Raw genomic sequence first — 25,073 nt, 5'->3', positions numbered from 1 at the left:
AGGCTGGGGGGAGCCCCAGAAAACAAAGAGCAATAAAGGAGACTCAAATCCTGTCTGAATACAGCTCCAGAATGAACCAGACACTAGAACTAACAAAGACTTCAAAGCAATTATTATAAAAATCCTCAATGAAATAAAACGCTTTCAATACATGAAAAATTTCAAACAAAAAACATATAAATTATTTAAAAAGAAACAGAAATCCCAGAAGTAAAACTACAATTTCTGAAATAAAAAAATCAGCTGATGGAGTGGAGAACCAAGTGGAGATAAAACAGAAAAAGAGTAAGTGAACTTGAAAATGGTTAAAATTATCCAAGGAGAAGAATAAAGAGATAAAAGTTTTTTTTAACAAATGAATAGAGGCTCAGTAATCTGTTACATATTATCAAATGACCCAACATATGAGCAACTGGGATACCAAAAGGAGAGGAGGAAGAGAATGGGGCTGATATTTTATTTGAAAAAATAATGGCTGAAAGTTTCCCAAATTCAATGTCAGAGAAATTTTCAGACACAAGATGTCCAGTGAACACCAAGCCCAAGACTACTGAAGTTAACAAAACTTCCATCTACTTAAAGTAGAAAGTATTCATTTCAGAGAGAGAGGACAGTTCAGTTTGAACTGTTATCTTAAGTCAGAAAAACAAAACTACGATTCTGTGATATTTTTATCAGGTTACTTCTGAATTTCTATCATGTTACTGTTTTATCCTTTCATGTAAAACATTGTCAACAAAGTGTATATTTACTAGTTCAATTTTAAATATATTCCAGAGACTCCATTTCCAGGAATGGTAAAGTGGCTTCTATCGGATCAACCCTTCCACAGAAATCAACTATAAAATCTGGATGAAATATAAAAGATTACCTGAAGGAACAAAAGGTAGCAGAAACTAGAATGGAGTCTAGATATGAAAAAAAGAAAGGAATGGCACTAGGAAAATTTCTAGTTTTATATATGGCTCTCCTCCTGAAAATAGGCTCCACTCAGAAAAATTCAGGTAAAACTCAGACAGAACCCACAGCCTCAATCGCCTAAGGAGACAGAGGACAGTTTAGAGTGACGATAGTAGCTAGAAAGTGAGAGGAGAAATCAGAGAGAAACATAAAGGAGACCTAAATTCTATATATGAACTCTGCCCAAATCTCTAGCTGACCAGGGACCTATGCAATGCAAGGACAGACTCCCAGCAGCCCAACTACATCTAAAAGAACTGAAAAAAGATTTAAGCTGCTTCTCACCACAGGAAGAGAGAGCTTGGAGTTGGAGCCCAGCCAAGTTAACTGCCTGCTAAAGAACCTCAATGTCCTATGGAGAAACATAACAGAAACCAGTTCTAGGATGTATCATTTACAACATTCAGAATATACTCCCAAGTTAATAAGCATATGAAGAAACAGGAAAATGTGACCAACATTCAAGAGAAAAGTCAGAGAAAGACCAACCCTGAGATGAGTTAGATATTGGAGTTTGCAAAAACAGATTTAAAGTAAACATTACGACTATGACCAAAGAAAAAAACGGTACCAATAAAAAAGCAACAAAAGAAAGTTCAGTGGAGACACAGACACTAAATTCCCAAATGGAAATCCTAGAAATAAAAATATAGATGATTTGTAATTTTAAAATTTACAAATGAGCCTAAAAGTAGACTGGAGATAACAAAGGAGTCAGTGAACATGAAGACAGAACAATAGAAATTATTCAATTCCAGAGACAGATAGAAAAAAATACTGTTTATTCCCTCCCACAAACAAAGTGAACAAAGGCTTGGTGACTTGCAGTGCAATATCAAAAGGTCTAATGTAAGTGGAATTAGAATGCCAGAAGGCAAGGACAATTAAAAAGGTGCAAATGTATGCCTGAAAATATAATGGCCAAAATTTTCCATCTTTAGCAAAAGATACAACTCTACAAATCTATAAGTTCAGTAAAAGCTAGATACAAATAAAACTAAATCCAGACACATCACAGTCAATCTTCAGAAAACCAAATATAGTAAAATTTTCATAGCAACCACAAAAAGATAACACATTATATACAGGGAACAAAAATACAAAGGAAAGGTGACTTCTCGTCAGAAATGATGGAGATAATTCTGCTGAGAGAGAGCATTAAAAAAAGAGAGAAAAATAAAGGAGAGAGGTCAGAAGAAAGTGGAATGATATCTTGAAAGTACTGAAAGAAAAAAAAAAAAAACAGAACTATATCCAGCAAAAATATCCTTCCAGAATAAAGGTAAAATAAAATCATTTTTTATAATAAAACTGAGATAATCAGTCACCAGCAGACATACGCTGGAAAATATCCAAAAGCAGGGATTGGCTAACATCTTCTGTGAAAGGCCGAAGCGTAAATATTTAAGGCTTTGCAGTCTCTGTCACAAGTGCACAATTCTATTATTACAGTGCAAAAGCAGTCATTAAAAAACATAAATGAGCAAAGCAGTGTTCCAATAAAGCTTTATTTATAAAAACAGGTGGACCACCTTTGGCCCATAGGCTTCCAAAGTTTGCTGATCCCTGGGCTAAAGAAAATTCTGCAGCTACAGGAAAATGATACCACAAGCGGAAAGCTGAGTGTCCAGAAAAGAAAAAAGAACTGCAGATATCATATTAATATATAGCTGGATAAATATAAAACACTATTTTTCCCTCTTTACTTCCATAATATACATGAGATTGCTTAAAGCACAGGTTAAAACCCTGTGTTGTAGGGCTTACAACATGTAAATACAGTAATATGACAACTGTAGCAAGAAAGACTGCAAGTGCTTACATTTTCCATAAGTTAGTACAATAGAAAGGATGTGGACTGTGACTCCAAAATCACCTCTAAGAAATAAAATAGTACAAAAGGTAACAGTTAAAAACCCCAAAGAAATGTTATGATAATTTTTTAAAATTTATTAATATATAACAGAGGGACTTATTTGGGGAGTACATGTGACATTTTGATACAATCATATATAATTTATAATTATCAAATCAAGGTAATTGGGATGCCCACCACTTTAAACATTTAACTTTTCTTTATGTTGGGAACATCTAAATTATTATTTTCTAGCTATTCTGAAATATATAGTAGATTACTGTTTACTATCAACCTGCTGAATTGTACAACATTAGGTCTTATTTCTTCTATATAACTGTATTTTTGTACCCATTAACCAATCTCACTTCATCTCCTCCTATCCTGGTACCCTTCTCAGCCTCTGACAACTGAAGATTATTCAGCCATAGAAAAGAATGAAATCCTCTCATCTGCAGCAACATGGACAGAACTGGAGGTCATTACATTAAGTAAAATGAAATTTTTAAAGGATGCACTTAACCCAAGAGAAAGCAAAAATGGAAGGCAGAAGAACAAAAAAACAGATAAGCAAAGAGAAAGCAAAGAGTAAAATGGCAGGCCTAAATCCAATCATATCAACAGTTATTGTAAATGCCAATAAACTAAACACTCCAGTTAAGAGGCAGAAATTATTTGAACAGATAAAAATTTAAGACCCAAGAATGTGTTGCCTAAAAGAGACAAACTAAATATGACACAGGTAAGTTGAAATTAAGAAGGAAAAAGATATAGCATGCAACCATAAGCATAAGAATGCTGGAGTGTGATATTAACGTCAAATAAAGTAAACAAAGAGCATTACCAGTGATAAAGAAGGATGTTTCACAATGATACAAAGGCCAATTCACCAGGAAAATGTAACATTCGTAAGTGTTTTAATTACAGAGCTTCAAAATTCATAAAGCAAAAATTGACAAAACTGAAGAGACAAATCCACAGTAATAGCTAGAGATTTTAACAGCTCTCTCAGCAATTGATAGAACCACTAAACAAAATAATCAGTACACAGAAGATCTAAATAACACTGTCAACCACCCTGACCTAAATGACACAGAACACAACTCCACTTGCAAAATATGCATTCCTTTAAGTGCACTTGATACATCCACTATGACAGACTATAAGTCAAGCCATAAAATGAGTCTCAAATTTTGAAGGGTTGAATTCTTACAGAATATGTTCTTAACCATAATGGAATTAAGCTAAATACCAGTAACTTTCTACTTGGAAATTTAACAATGCACTCCTATGTAATCCAAAGTCAAAGAAGAAATCATGATGTATGACACTAATATTATTACATGCTTGTCTCCTTTACTAAAATGTGAGATCCTAGTAAATAGGACATACTAGGTATCACATATTATTTTTAATTCTTTTCTTAATCCCCAGTTCCTTGTATGACTACTACAAACTATTCTCTTTCAGAACACCTGTTATTTCTTTCTAAACAAATTATTTTCTGAGACCTTCAACTATGGGGAGGCGTAAATCTCTTAACCTCTTACTCTTATAAAACTCTTCCTCTCTTCCTTTCCTTTTGTGAGATTTTACTTATTTTTCTACTAAACTTTCTATGGTCTTTTCCAGTTACTTTACCTACTACCCTCTCTTCTAACTTTAGAAACATATCAAAGCTCTTTTGTTTGTATGTTTTGTTAATTTCATTACATGTATTTGTTGACCAGAGAATTAAACTCCATCTTTAAGATATTATCGGCTGAACGCGATGGCTCATGCCTATAATCTCAGCACTTTGGGAGGCCAAGGCAAGCGGATCACCTGAGGTCAGGGGTTCTAGACCAGCCTGGCCAACACAGTGTAACCCCATCTCTACTAAAAATACAAAAATTAGCCGGGCGTCGTGCTGCATGGAAGGCTGAGGCAGGAGAATCGCTTGAATACAGGAGGTACAGGTTGCAGCGAGCTGAGATCACACCACTGCACTCCAGCCTCGGCGACAAAGTGAGACTCCGTTTCCAAAAAAAAAGATATTATCATAACTAATGGCTTCAACTATAACTTCAACACATTCAATAACTAATGTAGAACAGCCCTATGGTATTCTTCTAAAACGAACTTCTCTTTCAATTGTCCAAGATAACAGCATTTCAAAGATTAGTCATTTTTGATTCTCCCTTTTTCTTCAACTGTGTCAAATCAATCATTAAGCCTTCTCTATTCTTCTTTAAATACATATTCTCATTTCATTGCTTCATCTTACTATAAAAAATGAAAAGAAGGAATAAATGGGTTATAAAAAGTAGTTAAGAAACTGAACCTGCCAGAAACAATCTACTTAATCTGGCAGCAACACTTTCTTTGAAATACGTTATTCTTTCTCTAAAAGTAAATGATATCTTCACCTCAACAAAAGCAAAAGTGACCAATCCAGTATAAACATCATTTTTGCCTTTGGCAAATTAATGGTGCAGAGGGATGGTAACATCTCTAAGAACAAGGTGGAATCAGGTGATAATTCAGATCTTTCTGTCAGCAAAACTGAACTGCTGGCCTTGTAAAATATATGTGAAAGCAGTGCTTCGAAAACCATCGGTGGTGAAGACCGGTTTTGCTTGTTTTTTGATTTTCAATCACTCATGAACAAATACTTTTATAAAACACAGTAAGAATAAATTTTAAGACATGTAAAATACAAGTTCAATTTTCCTATAAAATTCAGTAAACCATTATTCTGTCAAATTCCCACAAGTTTCTATGCTTTCTGTACTTATGCTGACTTTCACTTTCTGTACTTATCCATTGCAGGTTACTAACAAACAGTTCACTGCACTGCACTGATAATGTGGACCACACTTTAAAAAATGCTGTATTAAAGGACTCACCTCAAAATGTAAAAAGTCTCAGTCTTACGAGACCTCATCCAAACCTAGTATCTACTAAGCAAGATAGAGGTTAGGCAAAGAGGTTGAGGCAGAATTCCTGAAACAGGGGATAAGCGACAGACTCTAGAATAAAATTTCTTCCTGGCAATACTTCCATAGCAGTGGCCAGAACAGCTCCACACACTCAGCCTAGAGCTAGCCTCTTTGAAAGGGTTATTACTATGAACTGCCTGCATGGAAAAATGCATGTACATGTGTGTGCATGTCTATGTCTAGTGAGTATACATGTGTAGATGTGAATTAAACATCATGATTAGTCTATCTAATTTGGCTGTAATTCTTAAGCCTTTCTGATGAAAAGCATATCACTGTAAAAATATGATTCACTTTATCTGACATATAATGTAGGCTTTTGACTAAGCAGAGCCCAAAAGAGAAATCAAATGCACAACACACAGATGTAAAACTCTAGGCAACAAAGATGATCTTCAATGTCTTTATCAGTCACAGCCCTAAAACATCCTAATTTATTTTAGAACCTAAAGACTGACAAATCAATTTAACCAACAGCAGTAATATATGCAGAGACCTGGAGTTCAGCATGTACTATGAATAAGTGAGATGGACATTTTTAAAAATAAAACTCATCCAGCCAAATGGAAAAATAATAATAATCATTAGCAGCTGCTAGATTTGTTCAGCTCACAATAGCTCAGCAAGCTTTCTAAAGCCTCCCACAAAAAAATATTTTCCTAAGTTTTAGGATGTGTCTATACTATCTTCAAATAACCTCATCAGTAAAATATTTTTTAAAGGTTATAGGAACTTGAAAATGACTTTAAAAATCATCATTTTAAAAATAATTTGATGGTATAAATCAAATGGCTTTACTATGTCTTTATCAATGGCTCAATTTTAGTTCCACTGTGCATATCAAAATTGTGGATGTCTAAAGATGTTCTTCTTTCTACTCTCAGCATACTCACATAATGATTGCATTACCCCAAATTTAGCGTATGAGAATCTAAAAAAAACTAGTATTTCTGCCATTGCATTGGGTCTATTTTAAATATTCTGAAACCCAAAATTAGACAATAGAAGCCCATAAATCATTAGATTCTATGCATTATAGGTAAAAATTTGAAATTATAAATATAGTTTAAATAAGATTTTTAAATCTTTCTAAATATTAGTAACATATTCATGCTGTCTCTTTTAAATCAAACAAAACAGCACTAGATCTTTACCTGGGCTTAATATTAACTTAGCAAGAATCCAACTTACAGAGATAAAGAGGAAAATGTTATTATTCCATGATTTTATGGAGAAAAAAGGCAGGGAAATAAATACATACTGTATATTTACTATTGCAGACACTTTAACTGTCATGGATTCCTTACTTAATGTTACTTAATGTTTAAATGAGTTTAAATGAGTTAAGTACCATCTACCACCTTTCACCATAAAGAAACTAGCTCTGGGAGTTCAAGCCACTCTCCCAACACTAAACAATCAAGTGCTGGAATTCACACCTAGGTCTATCCATTCCAGAGAGACTCGAATTCACACCTAGGTCTATCCATTCCAGAGAGACTCTTGTCTATCCTTCTACTGCGCCATTACGAAAGAGCTACTCTACTCTATTTCTCAAATTTCCATAAAAGTGCATAATTAATTCAGAAAGCTCCCAAATGAGGTCAAAAGAAAAAAACTTAGGAATCTCAGTCTGGCTCTACACTTATGGTGACTTTTTGAGCTTTGTATATCGTAAACACAGTGACTTCATCAAGTTACTCTATCAAAGGTTTAAACAAAATGCAAAGGTTCTGAGAAAAGGTATTCTATCTTATGCATCTTTCCACACACTTAGTAACCAACAAATTGCCTTACACATATGTGGTCTTCAATAAACATCTGATGCACTGATAGACAGATGAATAAATACAAGAGGAAAAATGGAAGAGAAAAGGAGAAGGAAGAACTTAAAGGCAGGATTCAATTAACATCAACTAACATCTCTCTTCTGTGATATTACAGTATTAGATATGTGCTTCCAATTTTAACTAATGATTCAAAATAAAAAATAATGGAAAGGAGGAAGAACTAAGTGGGGACAAAAAAGTAGGGTATGTGGGAAGCTTAGATAGAATATTATATAATGATTAAAGCAGCTTTTGCTGGACTTTAGATTAAATCTCAGCACACTATTAAAAAGCAGTACCTAGGCCAGGTGCAGTGGCTCACACCTGTAATCCCAGCACTTTGGGAGGCCGAGGCACGCAGATCACTTGAGGTCAGGAGTTTGAGACCAGCCTAGCCAACATGACGAAACCCCGTCTCTACCAAAAATACAAAAATTAGGTGGGTGTGGTGGCACACGCCTGTAGTCCCAGCTACTCCGGAGGGCTGAGGCAGGAGAATTGCTTGAACCCGGGAGGCAAGAGGTTGCAGTGAGCCAAGATCATGTCACTGCACTCTAGCCTGGGCAATACAGCAAGACTCTGTCTCAAAAAGAAAAAAAAAATTATTAGTACCTGGTTTTTCATAGAAACTTGCAGCACTTAAAATATTTTCTAAATAATAAGTCATGTAGTCTCTTGAAACTGAGAGAAAAAGATATAAGGGAAAGAATATTCTTTGAAAAAACAGGACAGCTAAAATAAGACCCCGACTTCTATTACAGCTCTTCCCCACACCTCTATTTCACCTTAAATAGACAAGTTATTAACAAATTATCAAAAGCCTATAACAAGAAATAATTATAAATTTTTACAATCTTTAACAATTTGAAAAATAGATATTTTAACTTCAAAAACTATATAACATACAGAAAAGAACAGGTAGAGGTAAATGCCATATTAACTACTTAGGAAACTGCTGACTTTTCCATTGCCCATCAGAGAAAATCACACAAAAGATAATAAAAACAATAATAATTGTTTTTATCAATATCCTTTCTAGGATAACAATATCCTTTCTAGGATAATCTAATTGCAAAGACATTGAGTCAAAGGTAACCATCTTTCCTAACAGTTTAGCAATTACAAAATATACCTCCTTTTCTGAAAAAAGCTTTCAGTACCAAGTTTATTAACAGCTTCCAATTTAGACAAAAGCCGAAGTACTAACAGAAAATAGGGACCCTCTCTCTCCGGTCTTGCTTTCTGTGATATGTTCATCAAATTAAGTAAACATGTTTTTACTTTTCTCTTAATTTTTAAAATGTGAACATTTAGTAACTGGGCCAGTCTTTGCTTCCAGGTAACTTTTTCATTGGATCGCAATTCCCTTGTAAATAACACACTTTCATTCCAAAAGGCTTTTCACTATTCTTTCTGTCTAGGTAACATCCAAAGACAAACCCCACAGAGACAACCATATGAACTCAGTGTTCACATAACCTGAAGTAAGTTCACCATGACTGCTGTAGCCCTGGTGCCAACAACCACCCCATGACCAGCCCTTTATAGTCACAAATATTTACTGAGGGTCTATTAGGTGCCAAAGGTTCATTTAGCACACATTTTTCAAAGGGTATTATCATGTGAGCATCAACAAAGTAACGGATGTAGGAGAGATGATATTACTCTCACAGGACACATGAAAAAAACTAAAGCACAGAGAGGCTAAGCAACTTGGCCAAAAGCCTGGAGGCCAGCCCAAGAGCCCAGAGAACCTGACTGCCACTGTACATGCCAGGACACTCACTACAGGCCTGAGTGCATACAGACTTTGTAGTGAGGAACGTCAAGCATGATTCACCCAAATCATGAAGAGATGAGATTTCAACGACTCCTTCAGCTGCTCAGTGCCTACCACAATTCACCCAGAGTTGAAGCCTAGTTGTATGTAGTAAAGGAACAGAGATAAACTGCAGGTTTTAAAACATCAAGGGGGTTCCATATGTGGGAGTGATATTGTGGGTAATTTACAATTTTACTTAATATTTTTCTATCGTATCTTTTTAACCATAAAACCATATTATTTTTATAACAGTAAAAGATCAAACTAGCTCTATTTTTGCAAATGGTAGATGCTTAATTTACACTAGAAGATTTTGACAAAATAAAGGCTCCTGTGACAACTGTAGAATTAAAAAAAGGAAAGACAAGGGAGAAACTCAAAACTAAGACAAATGGAACAGAAGGAGCATTAAGCCCTCAGAGAACAAATTTATTGAATTGAAAAGATGCAATATCTATTGTGCCACAGAGAACAAATTTAAAACAGGAATCAGATATTATTCCATGTTCCCTCAGAGCAGGAGAGTACAGAATAAAGTGCTAAAAGTAGATCTGACAAAGGGTCTTATTTGAAGGCGCCATGCTTGGTGAGTGATGCCCAAGAGTGTGAGCACAAGTTAGTGTCAGGTGATAACCAGGGTGACTGAAATATTCATGTTGGCCCCACTAGTTCTATGCCCAGAGTGGTAGGGGCAAAAGATCCACTCACAGAACAAGTCTGTGCCTTCAGAAAGTAAACAGCCACAAATCCCAGGATTGCATCTTCAAGAGCCAGATTCATATGCTGCATTTACTCTCTCAGAATTCACCTGGGTCAGGGAAAGGAATAACAAATCCTACAAGAACAAATTACTGATGATTGTAGAAGATTCTTTCTTCACTTGTTAACATTCAACCTCTCCCCACCATTGCAGCACTTCCAAGATAACTATTCCTGGTTCAAAAGACCCCTTGAGCCCTCTCTTCTCCTCACACCCCCGTTCAAAAGGCCCCTCGGGCCCTGTCTCCTCCTCATACCCCTCCTCTGGCTGTCCACCTCTCTTCTACTGCCTTTCCTCCCTTCGTCACTCATCACTGCATTGCACTGGCATTGCTTATTCATGTCGACTGTCTTCACCAAACCATAAGACCTTCGATGTCCAGCTCTATCCTGGTCATCTGTGTCCCCTAATAATTAGCATAGCCCCTGGCACATACATGGAATCCACAACTGTTTTGTGATTTAGGAGAGATTGGCAAAAGACTCTATTTCTGGAATTTTTTACTTTAAATAAATAAGAATATGGATAATGAAGCACTTAAGTAGAAGAAAAAAATACAATCAGTTTACCTACTAAAATACTTCAAAGTAAAGCCTCATTAATACAACCTTAATGACTTAAGAACTGAGTATTATTTTAGCTGGACTGAAATTTACTGTGACAACTCATGTGGACAGAGCGTGCAGGAAATACAAAGAGCAGAGCCACTATGGGGAGGGAGAGAAGCAAGGAGGCTCCGCATTTGCCTGTTTCTCAAGAGTGAACTTCAAGGACCACAGAATGATTTTTATATGAAAAAGAGTGTTAATTTCATAAATAAACATAATGGAAAGAAAATCTAATGCCCAGCCCAACACCTGGTCAATAGCTGGTCAGTGATTATCACACCCAGCAGGCCACACCTGGATCTTACTGTACAGTCTCTCAGAATCCACACTGAACACCACTCCTCCATGCCATCACTCACTCACTCAGCCCTTGCAGGCAGCCAGGAAATACACGGGGCTCAACACATCCAGCTGGTATTTTAAGCAAAGAAATCTTCCCCTGATGTTAGCTTTGGTTTTCCTTTTCACGTTTCCCCCTTTTTAATGCCAGTCTTAAGGTTCCTGAGAAAATGCAACAAGACAAGAAAAAAAGGAGATGGCAGGGTGGTTAAGAGGACAGCTTTGGAGCTGGGCAGATCTCAGTGAAATTCCAATCCTTTCACTTACTGAGGAATTATCTCCGAGTCTTGGTTTCCTTATCAATAAAATAAAAATAGTAATAGAACTTATTGGGTAATCATGAAGCTTAAATAAGGCAATGCATAAAAATTACTTAATAAATTTTAACAATTATTATTCTCTGCATCAAAGACAGATTAGCATGATGGTTAAAAGCATGCATCATATTGCCTGAGTTTAAATTCCTGCTCTGCCACTTTCTAGCTATTCCGGCAAATTACTTAACCTCTCGTGTCCTAGTGACCACTAAATGGAGTTCCTGGGACAATTATATGTGGAATACATTTAAAGTAATCAGGACAGTGCCTGACACAGAATAAGCTCTCAATAGACATTAGCTGTTATTAACTACAGACATCTAGAAAAGAGTTCCTGCACATCCAATTTTAAAATTTGGAAGGTGACAAATGCTATGAATAAGCAATTTATAGAAAGAATATAAATGGCCAATAATATTAAAAGATGCTCAGCCTCATTCATTATTAACGGAATGCAAATTTAAAACAATGATTTAGTTTTCCAGCCAAGATTTTGTAAAAATTAAAAGAAGGGTAATATTAAATCACAGTGAGCAGAAAAATATGCACTCCCAATATATAGTTGATGGAAATGTAAATCTGCACATTTTTGAAAAGTGTACAATATTATCTATCAAAAGTGTAGGCCAGGTGCTGTGGCTAACACCTGTAATCCCACAATTTTTGGAAGGCTGACGGAGGAGGACTGCTTGAGCCCAGCAGTTCAACATCATCTTGGGCAATGAAGCAAGATCCCTTCTCTACAAAAGATTTTATTTTTTAAATTAGCCAAGCTCGGTGGCATGCATCTACAGTCCCAGCTACTTGGGAGGCTGAGGCAGGAGTATCCCTCAAGCTCACGAGTCCGAGGTTGCAGTGAGCTATGATCACGCCACTCTAGTCCAGCCTGGGTGACAATGGTAAAAACCCTGTCTCAGAAAAAAAAGGTGGGGTGCAGTGGCTCATGCCTGTAATCTTGGCACTTTGGGAGGCCGAGGCAGGTGGATCACCTGAGGTCAGGAGTTCGAGAACAGCCTGGGAAACACAGTAAAACTCTGTCTCTACTAAAAACACAAAAATTAGTTGAACGTGGTGGTGCATGCCTGTGATCCCAGCTACTCAGGAGGCTGAGGCACGAGAAATGCTTGAATCCAGGAGGTGGAGGTTGCGGTGAGCCGAGATTGCACCACTGTACTCCAGCTTGGGCAACACAGTGAGACTGTCTTAAAAAAATAAAAATAAAAAAGTATAAAAACACATTCTTTTGACCCAGCAGTTCCATCTCCAGAACTAAATCCAAAAGAAATATTCATCAAAGTGGGCAAACATATGTAAAAGAAACTAGAAACACCACCACATGGCCATCAATAGAGCACTGGTTAAACACACAGCTTTACACCAACACAGTGGAAAATAGCCATTAAAAAAATACTGAATATCCACATATACAGAAATGAAAACATATTCACTATATATTAACAAAGTTATAGACCAATATAACATGTCATTTTTATTTCTAAATATAAAACAAAATTACACATCTATTCATTTACCTGTGCTTAGAAACATCTGAAAGATGCTAGTAATTATATTTGGCAAATGTGATATTTACATTATTTAAATTTTTGCAATACATGTGCACCACTTTTTATTTTCATTTTATTTTTTTTTTTTTCAGACAGAGTCTCACTCTGTCGCCCAGGCTGGAGTGCGGTGGCACGATCTCAGCTCACTGCAACCTCCGATTCCCTGGTTCAAGCAATTCTCCTGCCTCAGCCTCCTGAGCAGCTGGGATTACAGGCACGCACCACCATGCCCAGCTAGTTTTTGTGTTTTTAGTAGAGACGGGGTTTCACCATGTTGGCCAGGACGGTCTCGATCTCCTGACCTCATGATCTGCCTGCCTGGGCCTCCCAAAGTGCTGGAATTACAGGCATGAACCACCACACCCAGCCCCACGTTTTATTTTTTACTTATTTTTTAAAGAAAGTATAAGAACAAAAATGGTTAAAGGCACAGATTCTACAGCCAACATTCTAGATTTGCAAGTCTGCTACCTATCAGCAATGTGACCTCTATGCCTCAGTATTCCCAGTGTATAGCAATGACACCTATACGTTAACAGTAACAACGATAACTGTTAAGTTACAGAACTCTGGTGAGCATTAAATGAGTTAAATGGAAAGATCTTAGAACAATGTATGGCAGAGGATAGGCACTATATGGGACATGTCCACTATTACTAACCTTGAAGAGCATTCTTAGATTACTTCAACCAAGCCATCCCACAGAAGCCCATCTAAAGTGACCAACAAAATTATCAGTAGACAATGGGCACAGCGAATACTCTGGCTCTCGGTAGCCAATTAGCAATGTGAAGCATTAAAACCGCCTGGCAACCTAGGATTTCGATTCTAGCTAGGCTTTCTCTTATCCTCAACTTCCTCATCTGTTCAAAGGAGGAAGATGACTTAGATAACTGACAAATCTAATATCCTAAAAAGTTTACTGTTTAAATCATGATAGATTTTTATAGTTGCCTCAAAAATGTACTCCAGTCACTAGGTCCAGAACCTGAAACACAATTCCATACTAAAATACATGCCCCATAAGAGAGAAACTCCTTCAAGAACAGTCTCTTGGAATACACTGCAGCAGAAAAGGATTTCCTCCATCTGAACATAATCTAATTGCATTTCCCTACAAGCATACTATATAACTCACATATTTCATTCACTTAGATGGTTCCTCTCACCTATCCCACTGCCCACACCATAAATACAAATTAGTGATATTTTAGTCTATATTCACCAACACTCTATGGTTTCATAACCACTAGAAGAACAAGTAACTGTTTCCCACCTGCTAAAAACTCAAATATACTGCAGTCAAAAATGCCTCACATACACACAAACCAACATAAAACACTTACACGAAATGCTGCAAGAATGATTCTCGTTACTTTCTCTTTGACAGACTCCTGAAGGATATCAGACAGAACTGGAATGATATTATAGCGCCGCAGGTGTTCACACATTTGAGGACTGAATGCCAGGAGCCATATTGAAAAAATCATTTGATACTGGAGCTGAAAGCCACACTTGTTACTCAACACTCCCATTATGCTGGAAAAAAAAAAAAAAAAAAACACATTTACATAACATTTAATATGAGAGCAGAAGAAAGAAGAAATAAGCAATTATTCTCTTTTTGCACTAACGGAACAGGTCTCTCTGAATTATGTTCTGTTTCTTTCCTGCCAGCAATAACAAGCAGCTAGATTGTTACTCACAGAGAACCATTTCCAGTACAGCTCCACTTAACCCTCTCTCCAAAAGTCACAGGACCTCAGGAAGCAGGAGCTCTTGCTGTGCGGCAAGAAGGGAACAAAGACAGGCAATATGGCAACCGGAATGGAAACAGCAATCGGACAGACAATAGAGCCAAAAGTTACAAGGAGATTTTGAGTTCGGGCAACCAATAAGACCACTGATAGCTTTAAAATATAGAGGAAACAGAGAAAAGAAGGGATGAGTTTGGTGAAAACCTGTGATAGGTTCAAATTTGACATAGCCAATTACTGAATTTGGGGGTCGGAAAAACCTCAGTTTGATCAAGAGATCAAAAACTCAGTTTGATCAAACTTCTAGTTTGATCTCTTACTTTACTGATAAGGAAACTAGGAAAATGACACGGAAATGAAGGAGGTTACACCAAGTGAGATAATATATACAATAGAAGAAAAGCTAAGGAAACTGCCCTGGGGAATACCTACATTCAAACAATGGAGTTCAGAAATCATCAAATAAAAAAAAAAAAAATCATCAAATAAGACCATTAAAAGTAACCGTCATATTGGAGCAGAGCCTACTATTTAAAAAAAAGACCAGAGGGGTTAAGAGCTCGAAGACCACAGAATGTACAACACAAACAGTGAGTCCTAATGTAAGCTATGGAACTTTTTAATAAAAATCTATTAACACTGCATCATCATTTGGAACAAACATACCATACTAATGCAAGATGTTAATGATAAGGGAGTTTGCAGTGGGGAGAGGGGAGGATGTAATGGGAACTCTCTGCACTTCGGTTTCTCTGTAAAACTAAAGCTGCTCTAATAATATACATGTTTAAAATGCTAAGCCTGATTTTACAATCTAATCCTACTGTAACTTACTGAAAGGCTTTTATCTGTGTTATTTCTCCATTTGTATGATTGTATATAGTTCAGTTCACTAATTGTTTTTAATGTTCTCATGCACGGCTTTTGCCTTGTCTTCTCTATTTTTGGTTTTTATGCAAAACTTGCTTTTTAATTAATATTGACATTGGTATATAAGCTGCTGTAAAATCATGTCATTTTATACTGTAAAAACCCTAGTCCCTGGTTTCCTTTGCTCTCTGTTCCAGTTATTAAGGCAAGCCTTCTGCACTTGGCTTTGTGATGCTGTTGCTGAGACCCTGAAAACCACATTTCTGTTCCACCAGTTGGCTCCCTGTTAGGCTATGCCAAGAACAGGAGCTAGAGGCTGACTTCAAGGAAGGAAGAATGGACTTCCTCCTGTTGGCTTCCTGATCCTGAGAGCATTACCCCAGTTACACTCCTTCAACCCGGCAGCAGCAGTTCTTTCCCATGGCAGCAGCCAAATATAGTTTGCAGTTTTTCAGCTCTAGCAGAACAAGCCTCATCACATTTCCTGAGACATCAGCACTAGCCAGCTGGCTCCCCTCCCCAGAGTCCTGGGTTCTAAATCCACGAGGCTTTTCCTCGGAGTTCAGAGACACCAACATCAGCTGGGCAAAACCTCCTCAAATGTCTAAATTTCAGCTGTACCATCGGCCCCTCCTCCAAGCATGCAAATTTTAATGATTCCAATCTCTTACCACTGCACGCCTACTTTACATCCCCCACCCCGCCTTATGGGTGGTATCTGTACTTGCTACGTTTCTGACACTCAAGAGTCATTTTTGTTTGTTTCATTTTAAACAAAATTAGTGGCTGGGCATGGTGGCTCAAGCTTCTAATCCTAGCATTTTGGGAGGCCAGGGTGGGTGGATCTCTTGAGCCAGGAGTTTGAGGCTAGCCTGGGCAACATAGCAAAATCCCATCTCTATCAAAAAAAAATAATAATAATAATACCAAAAGATTTCCAAAAAAACACAAAAATGGTTAGCAAATGTATACTTAATTAATAATTCTTCATATCAAATTATGTTAAAATAAAAAATAATGCTGATGATAGTTGAATGGGAATAGCATTGAATCTATAAATTACTTTGGGCAGTAGAGGCAATTACCCCCAGCAAAGGTCCACTTATAGCTCCAATATTTAGGAAGTTAACATTAACCTTCAGACTTTCCTGTGAGGCTAACAATATATAGCACAATATAATGTAAATTATCTTATATAGGTATACAAATACTCAAACAGTGTTGTATTATGTATATAATAGGCTTTTTAACAACAAAAAAGTCAGCGAACTATATAGATTAAAATGTACTGAGTTTTTTTAAGACCTCAGTTATCAGCCAGGCGAGGTGGCTCATACCTGCAATCCCAGTACTTTGGGAGGCAGAGGCGGGCTGATTACGAGGTCAGGAGTTCAAGACCAGCCTGGCCAACATGGTGAAACCCCATCTCTACTAAAAATACAAAAATTAGCCAGGCGTGTTGATGCACGCTTATAATCCTAGATACTCAGGAGGCTGAGGGAGGAGAGTTATTTGAACCCAGGAGGTTCAGTAAGCTGAGATTGCACCGCTGCACTCCAGCCTGGGCAACAGAGCGAGACTCTGTCTCAGAAAGAAAAAAAGACCTCAGTTATCTTCCACTCTTCAAATGAGCTATACTTGAAAATTTTTCTCCTCACATTATTCCCATTTGCAATGTGAGAAACACACACACGCACACACAAATTCAACGCTGAGCAAAAACTCAAAAAGTAGAAAGTACGTATTTCTGAAAAAATGAAAAGATTAAATGACTTTTTGAAATTGCTACACTTTCAGCAAGTTATTATACCTTTATTAATGCCCATTTCTCCACTTAAAGGTTTAATCTGATTACTGTTAATCTTATTAGTGGTCATTAGCATATCAAAATATATTGGTTGAACATGAAATAGTCTAGATCATATTTATGCCTGATCTTGTTGCTGCTGAATGGTTAACACTGCTGAATGGTCTCTAAAATACTAAGGTACTAGTCATTAGGAGAGCAGCATTTGTTGTACTCAGTATACCATGAGAGTTCAGAGAGACAAAATTTTGGTATTTGAGCTTATTTTATAAGCAATTACAACTATTTGTAGAGATTGCTATTTCATGACTTTGATTCTTTCTTATAGGTCCTCCACAGGGGGGAAAAAATCTAATTTTTGGTTAGTAGAATTAAAATTCATTTTATCTTACAATTAGGGCAGGGTACTCATGAATGGAATCAGTACCCTTCTAAAAGGGTCCTGAGAAAGACCCCTGTCCCCTCTGCCATCTGAGTTTACAGTGAAAAGATGGCCATCTATGAATGAGGAAACAGGCCCTCACCAGACACCAAATCTGCTCATGCCTTCATCTTAGACTTCCTAGCCTCCAGAAATGTGAGAAGTAAGTTTCCACTGTTTATACGCCACGCAGTATTTTGTTAAAGCAGCCCAAATAGATTAAGACACCTACTTTCTTTCAGGAGTCTGAAATTTTGGTGTGTTCTAGGCAGAGTGTGTCTACATAACTAACCTCTAATAAAATCTTGAGAGCTGAGTCTCTGATGGGTTTCCCGGACAGAAACCTCACACAAATGTTGCTGCATTTTCAATGCTAGGGGAAGATACTCTGTGAGACCCCTCGGGGAGGAAGAGAGCATAAGGGAGCCTGCGCATGGATTCCTCCACACTCTGCCTGTGTCTTTGTCCCTTATGATACAGTTGTGTGTCCTCACTACATCTCCGTAATAAATCTTACCTGTGAATACAACTATATGCTATGTCAGTGAGTCTAATGAACCTCCGGATAAGTGTGAATTTTTTATTTTCTGCCTATAATAATGACCACCAGAGGAAAGTGTTTCACAATTATTAGATTATTCAGAAGATGAAAACAAAGAGATAGACTGCACTCTATTCTCTAACAATAATGGTGAAATGGGTCAAATAAGTGAAATCTTAAGCTGTGAGTCTCTAGATATCTATATTATAAATGACTTTTCTCAAACTCAAGAACTGATAAATGAGGAATATATTTATAAGGGCAAAAGGGAAATATAGTATTCTCAACTAGTTAGTCATTGAACATGAAAGACTTCCAGACAGTATTTTGCAACAAGAACCTAGACCATTTCGCTCAAGGACATGTGATGATTTTCTGCCATCTTTTATGATACTTGTGTATCAAAATGTACTTTTTACAAAAAGGTTTGCTATATTTTAATTTTTATCGAAATTTCTAATAGTTGTTTTTCACTCTCTTTATTCTTAGTTCCGTCAATTTTTCACAAAATGACTAAAAATATATTTTTAAAGGGTCTGTTGGACCCAGATGACAAACTGTGATGGCTATTTTTCCTGGCAAACTGATGATTAAATAAACAAGAATGGACTGAAATTTTACAGATTAATAGAAAAATAATTACTAACTTACTGAATTGATGGATGTTGAATAGTTGTGATAATTCGAATACAATTCCTAAGAACATCTATTTGCAGAAGTAACCCATTCTAAGGAATTGCATACAAATACTGACTGAAAAGATCTAGAATATTTGGGTCCCTTCACAGGTATATCCTACACTGGAGATACAGGTAAGAGTCCAGTGCTTGCTTTAAATCCTCACCCACCAAGCAAGTTACTGTTGATAACCTAAATTCCTCTGTAGATTTTCTAACAGAGAAACAATGCCTTGCTAACTGAAAAGAATATTTGGTTTAAGAGCAGTTAGAGGGCCGGGCGTGGTGTCTCAAGCCTGTAATCTCAGCACTTTGAGGCGCCGAGGCGGGCGGATCACGAGGTCAGGAGATTGAAACCATCCTGGCTAACATGGTGAAACCCCGTCTCTACTAAAAATTACAAAAAAAACTAGCCGGACGAGGTGGCAGGCGCCTGAAGTCCCAGCTACTCGGGAGGCTGAGGCAGGAGAATGGCGTAAACCTGGGAGGCGGAGCTTGCAATGAGCTGAGATCCGGCCACTGCACTCAAGCCTGGGCGGCAGAGCGAGACTCCGTCTCAAAAAAAAAAAAAAAAGAGCAGTTAGATCTCTCATTATGAACAAATAAGTTGATTTTCTGACAGTAAAACAAGATTTCCATTGTTTTGGAGGTTTTCAGTTGCTTGTCTATATAAGCCTGAACAGACAGCTCCTCAAAGTTTCTATACCTGCAAATTAGGATGTCACAAAGACTGGGTTAAATTATATGGCATGAGAAAGAAAGGTTTATATTCACTCTTTCTTAGGTAAGAACTTTTCTTGTTGATTTTTGCCTACATTCATCATAAAATATTTTTAAAAATTTTTTATATTCTGAGTACCTGGAATCTGTCCTGTTAAGCATTAGGGTTCTTAAGAGGCCTTAACCTCTTATAAAAGCACACATCAAGCAAGGAAAGGCGCTCAGTTTGATAGTTACTGACTTCTAAGAAGGTTAGTATAGTCAATTGTTAAACAGATATGAAAAAAATAAAATATTTCTTTTAGATGATTACATATTTCTTTGAAAATGTCAAGGAGAGACGCTTGTAAATGTTATTTTACATTAAAAGTAAAGGGCACTCACCAATTTACCCCATCTGCTTCCACCCAAGCAAAGCGGTACTCATTGACCCGAAGCATCAGCTGCAAACACCCGGCCACACACTGCACATACTGTGAACTCTGCACAAAAAGAAATGTTGAGTTTTTTAATTGGAAAGCATTTAAAGTCATGCGATCAGACACACATTTCTAAATGAAAAGTCTGATTACTTACTGGAATTAGCATCTGAGCATCCAAAATTCCCTAATCTCTTTTCAAAAGTTAATCCTCATGTTTGCTTTAATCTCTACCTCTTAGAAATGAACAAGATTTTGTCTCCTGAATTAAATCTACACAAGTCAAGACTACTTAACACACAGTTAGGGAAATCTGGAACAAAATAATTTATAGTTGATACAGTTTGATAAATAAGCATATTGCCTTACAATGTTTCACATATCCCTGAATAAAGATACTATATAGAGAGAATACTGTTCCACATAATTACAGAACTATCAAAGAACAATAAAATTAACAAAAAGAAGAGTAAATACTTCAAGATAGGCCTATATGTAAATAACCTCGGACAAGTTACTGAACTTTTTCAATATGAAATTTCTTCATCATTTTGAGAACACCACTGCCAAGCACCCTGAATATTGTTAGATTTAAGAAAAATAATTCAGGCCAGGCACAGTGGTTCATGCCTGTAATCCTAGCACTTTGGGAGGCTGAGGTGGGTGGATTTCCTGAGCTCAGGAGTTCCAGGCCAGCCCGGGCAACATGGTGAAACTCTGTCTCTACTAAAAATACAAAAAATTAGCTGGGCGTGGTGGCGCACACCTGTAATCCCAGCTACTTGGGAGGCTGAGGCATGAGAATTGCTTGAATCTGGGAGGCAGAGGTTACAGTGAGCCAAGATTACACCACTGCACTCCAGCCTGGACGACAGAGTGAGACTCTGTCTCCAAAAAAAAGTAAATAAAGAAATAATTCATTTCATAACACAGCTAGACAAACACAGGAACTCAATAAATAAAAACTTTATTAAAAAACACATATGGTATATAAGGTCTAATTAAACACTTGAAAAAGACTATGATTTTTAAAATCATCAGTTCAATAACACTGTCCCTTACAAATTGTGCTTAAACCTAAAACTTAAAATAAACAGGAGTAATACTCCCAGAAAGTTGCAAGTCTCTTCATTTTACCAAAGCTAGTGGGAACATCTGACCTGGGCTTTTCCTTAAATATATACAATAAGCCTTAAGACTTTAAGAAGTAGAGAAAGGAGGCTGGGCGTGGTGGCCCACGCCTATGATCCCAGCACTTTGGGAGGCCGAAGCGGGCGGATCACTTGAGCTCAGGAGTTCAAAACCAGCCTGGCCAACCCCCATCTCTACTAAAAATACAAAAATTAGTCAGGCATGGTAGCGCACACCTGCAATCCCACCTACTCAGGAGGCTGAGGCAGGAGAATCGCTTGAACCCAGGAGGCAGAGGTGGCAGTGAGCCAAGATCACGCCACTGCACTCCAGCCTGGGTGACAGAGGAAGACTCCATCTCAAAAAAAAAAAACAAGAAGTAGAGAAAGCAAAGGAAATTTCAGACAACAGCCTTCAAAATGAACATGCTAATTTCAAAAAAAATTTTTAAGGAAAGAATCATGGGTGTTATATAAATTCACAGAACCTAACATACATGATGCTACTAAACTTTGTTCTAATTTAAATAACGTTCATAAAAACCTAACACTTCAAAGAAATTCCAGGCACTTTAATACAGAAATACAACAATATAAGTACATTTGGTGGAACAGTCACACGTATCAAGAAAAGGTTATCTTGGGTTGTACCTAAAAAGCAGTTAATTTAGTTCCACAAAAAAACACAATAAATCTAGTAACATAATTTGCCTGAAAACTCAAAACATTAGCAAAAATTAAAGACAGATAAATACTGCATTTTCAGCTCTAAAACAATATTCCATAATGAAAAAAATACATATTTTTTCCAATTAAGTCATCAGGTAGAAACATTTTCTAAAGAAGAGGAATCCCATCTTTCCTGTTTAGAGAGATAACCAAGAAAGATTTCCAGACAAATGAATAAAAAGGCAACGTTGAGCACCCTCTTCTCTCCCATTTACCATCAGTTTCCTCTCATCACAAAAATTATTTGTTTCAGGGTAAGTCTTTCTTTTCTGTGGCTACTCACCATGCTATGTTGAAATACATAACAAACCACAAGGATAGATTCTTGGTTGTTATTTATAGCTTCAGTATTCCCATTACAAATGAGTATATAAAAAGTGCTGGTCCTAAACCTGACATACTCTCTCCTATTGCACACTATCAGGCAGTAGCCGTACCATTCCAGAGATTACTTCACAGTATAGAGAGAATCAGCATGAAAAATAATTAAATTATTGCCTTCAATTATGCAAAGTAGAGTGCATTACATCCTTGTCTTTCACTTAAATTGAAGTTAAAGGTGATATAAAAATTTCCCCTTTTATGATACCAACAGCTTATTATTACGATATTCATTTTTTCAGAAGAGATTTGCTAAAATGAAAATACTGAGTTGGCCAAGCACAGTGGCTCACACCTGTAACCCCAGTACTTTGGGAGGCCGAGGAGGGCAGATCACTTGAGGTCAGAAGTTTGAGACCAGCCTGGCCAACATGGCAAAGCCCTGTCTCTACTAAATATACAAAAAATAGCTGGGCGTGGTGGCATGCACCTGTAGTCCCAGTTACTCAGGAGGGTAAGGCAGGACAATCGCTTGAACCCAGGAGGCGGAGGCTGCAGTGAGCAGAGACAGCGTCACTAAACTCCAGCCTGGGCAACAGAGTGACACCCTTTCTCAAAAAAAAAAGAAAATAGTGAGTTAATCTTAGATTGGCACTAGAAGTCAACTCTCTTCATGCTTGAGCTAGTATTCTTTGTACTGTGCCAAGAATTCTGGGCTAAGAACTTGCCACAACATGCACTTTCAATGCAGCAAACCTCAATGGCAGAGAAAAACACTATTTTCACTTCTCAACACATTTAAGAGAACGTCATTTAGATAAATTCTTCAATGTTGCTGAAAATGCAAACTCTTACTATATTACAGTGAAAGTCACAGCACAAAGAAAATAGCAAACACAGTATTCACCTTCCTGGTGAATGTGGTCTCAAAGATCCATACAATACAGAATTACAAATTCAATAATTGAGGAACTGCAAAATAAGTAGGCAATAAAAGAAACATAAAAACATCAAGGATACTCTATGTACTAAAGTAAAACTAATGTTATAAAAACGTTTACAAATTTTCAATATTCATCTTCATAATGTTAGGATTTAAGTGCAAAGTAAGTGAAAAAGAATAAAGAAAGTATTCATCTACATTCTGGAATTGTCAGCACTTGAGAAAACAAGTCTGCTTGGAATAAAAGGCATCTGTTCCACAGATACATGATGAAAAGGCACAGCACACTGGTATCAGTGAAGCACAAAGATGAACTTTTCAAATACACAATTGACTACAATAAGTCCCAGAAAGCAGTTTTAAGTGAAATGAAAAGATGCTGATCAAAGTTCTAAAAGTAATTAATATGTTTCATGACTATTAAACTTTTTTTTTCTCTTAAAACTAAAAGGTGATAGTATACATGTGTATGTGTGATTTTTACTTCAATACAGACACTTACTTAAAGAAACACAGGACAATCTCAAGTGTCAGTAAAGAACTGAAACAAATGGAATTTTCATACTTTGTTGAAGGGCACACAAGCAAAAAACTGGCAAGACTCACTAAAACTAAATTTACATACACCCCATTAATCAGCAATTCTATTTTAAAATTAGGTGATGCAGACATAAAGGTATACATCTGCCAAAAGATATGTACAAGAATGTTCACAGCAAAATTATTCACAAGAGTCAAAAAACTAGAAGCAACCCAAATATCCATCAATAAGAGAATGAGTAATATTCATATAATGAAATACTACACTGTAGTGAAAAAGAATTACTGCTAAATGCAACGAATGAATTTCATAGACACAATATTAAGCAAGAGAGTTCAGACACATAACAGTTTATACTGTATATGATTCCATTAAACGGAGTTCAAGATCAGACAACACTACTCTACGGTAATAGATGTCATAATAATGATAAACTTTGTGCAAGTTGAGGTGAAGGCAGTAGGAGGAATTATGGGGTATAAATGTATCCCGCTGAACATTTAATATCTGTGCATTTTCCTTTATGTAAGTTATGACATAATTTTAAAAAAGAAATAGAGAAAAAAAGTAAAAGAGGTCTAGAGAGGGAGAAGGACAGAGTGAACACTGCAACAGGAATCAGAAGTTTTGTCACATAATATTGGGCAAATCACTAAACTTATTGAAAATTGTTTTCTCGTTAGCAAAGAAAAAGAAAAATAATATCATCTCTACCACTGGGAGGAAAAAAACTGCTATGACACTGAAATCAATTGCTATAAAACACTAAACAATTGTAAAGTATACTATTATCATCAATATTCAGGAACTAAAATACAGATATACCCCAAGAATTCTCTTGAAGTTGGTTGATTAAAAGAGATCCTCTAGTCAACAGTTATAAAATACCTAAATTAAGATACAGTTTTACCGAAAAGAAAAAAGTTTTATTAATGTTTTACAAATTTATAAATCTTCAAAGTACTGCTTTCAATCTAATGTGCTTAATCTAGTAATTCAGTTACATGACTAGTAGCAATCTTTATTACAGAAAAAAATTGTTGGCATTTAACTAAAAAAAGTGATTTTCTTTATAAATTATTGCTTTGTATGCAACTTCCGAGAACATAACTAATAAATACATAGTATTAGGTTAGCTTATTATTGTTATCAGTGCTATAC

General features: G+C 36.6%; 1 protein-coding gene across 5 annotated transcripts in view; it reads right to left on the bottom strand.

Annotated features, from left to right (window-relative positions):
* ATP6V1H (ATPase, H+ transporting, lysosomal 50/57kDa, V1 subunit H) overlaps positions 1–25,073 on the bottom strand; it is a 125,920-nt gene that overhangs the window by 55,606 nt on the left and 45,241 nt on the right. For all 5 annotated transcript variants that reach the window (XM_011937593.1, XM_011937595.1, XM_011937597.1 and 2 more), the window contains 2 exons: positions 20,214–20,311; positions 14,383–14,575 (listed from right to left, as the gene is read on the bottom strand). In XM_011937593.1, coding sequence (XP_011792983.1) covers positions 14,383–14,575; positions 20,214–20,311 — 291 coding nt within the window. The remainder of the gene's footprint in view (positions 1–14,382; positions 14,576–20,213; positions 20,312–25,073) is intronic.

The sequence above is a fragment of the Colobus angolensis genome, unplaced genomic scaffold (assembly GCF_000951035.1).
Source record: "Colobus angolensis palliatus isolate OR3802 unplaced genomic scaffold, Cang.pa_1.0 Scaffold166, whole genome shotgun sequence".
NCBI lineage: Eukaryota > Metazoa > Chordata > Mammalia > Primates > Cercopithecidae > Colobus > Colobus angolensis.
Note: the sequence above shows the minus strand (reverse complement) of the source record. Positions and strands in the feature narration are given on the sequence as shown.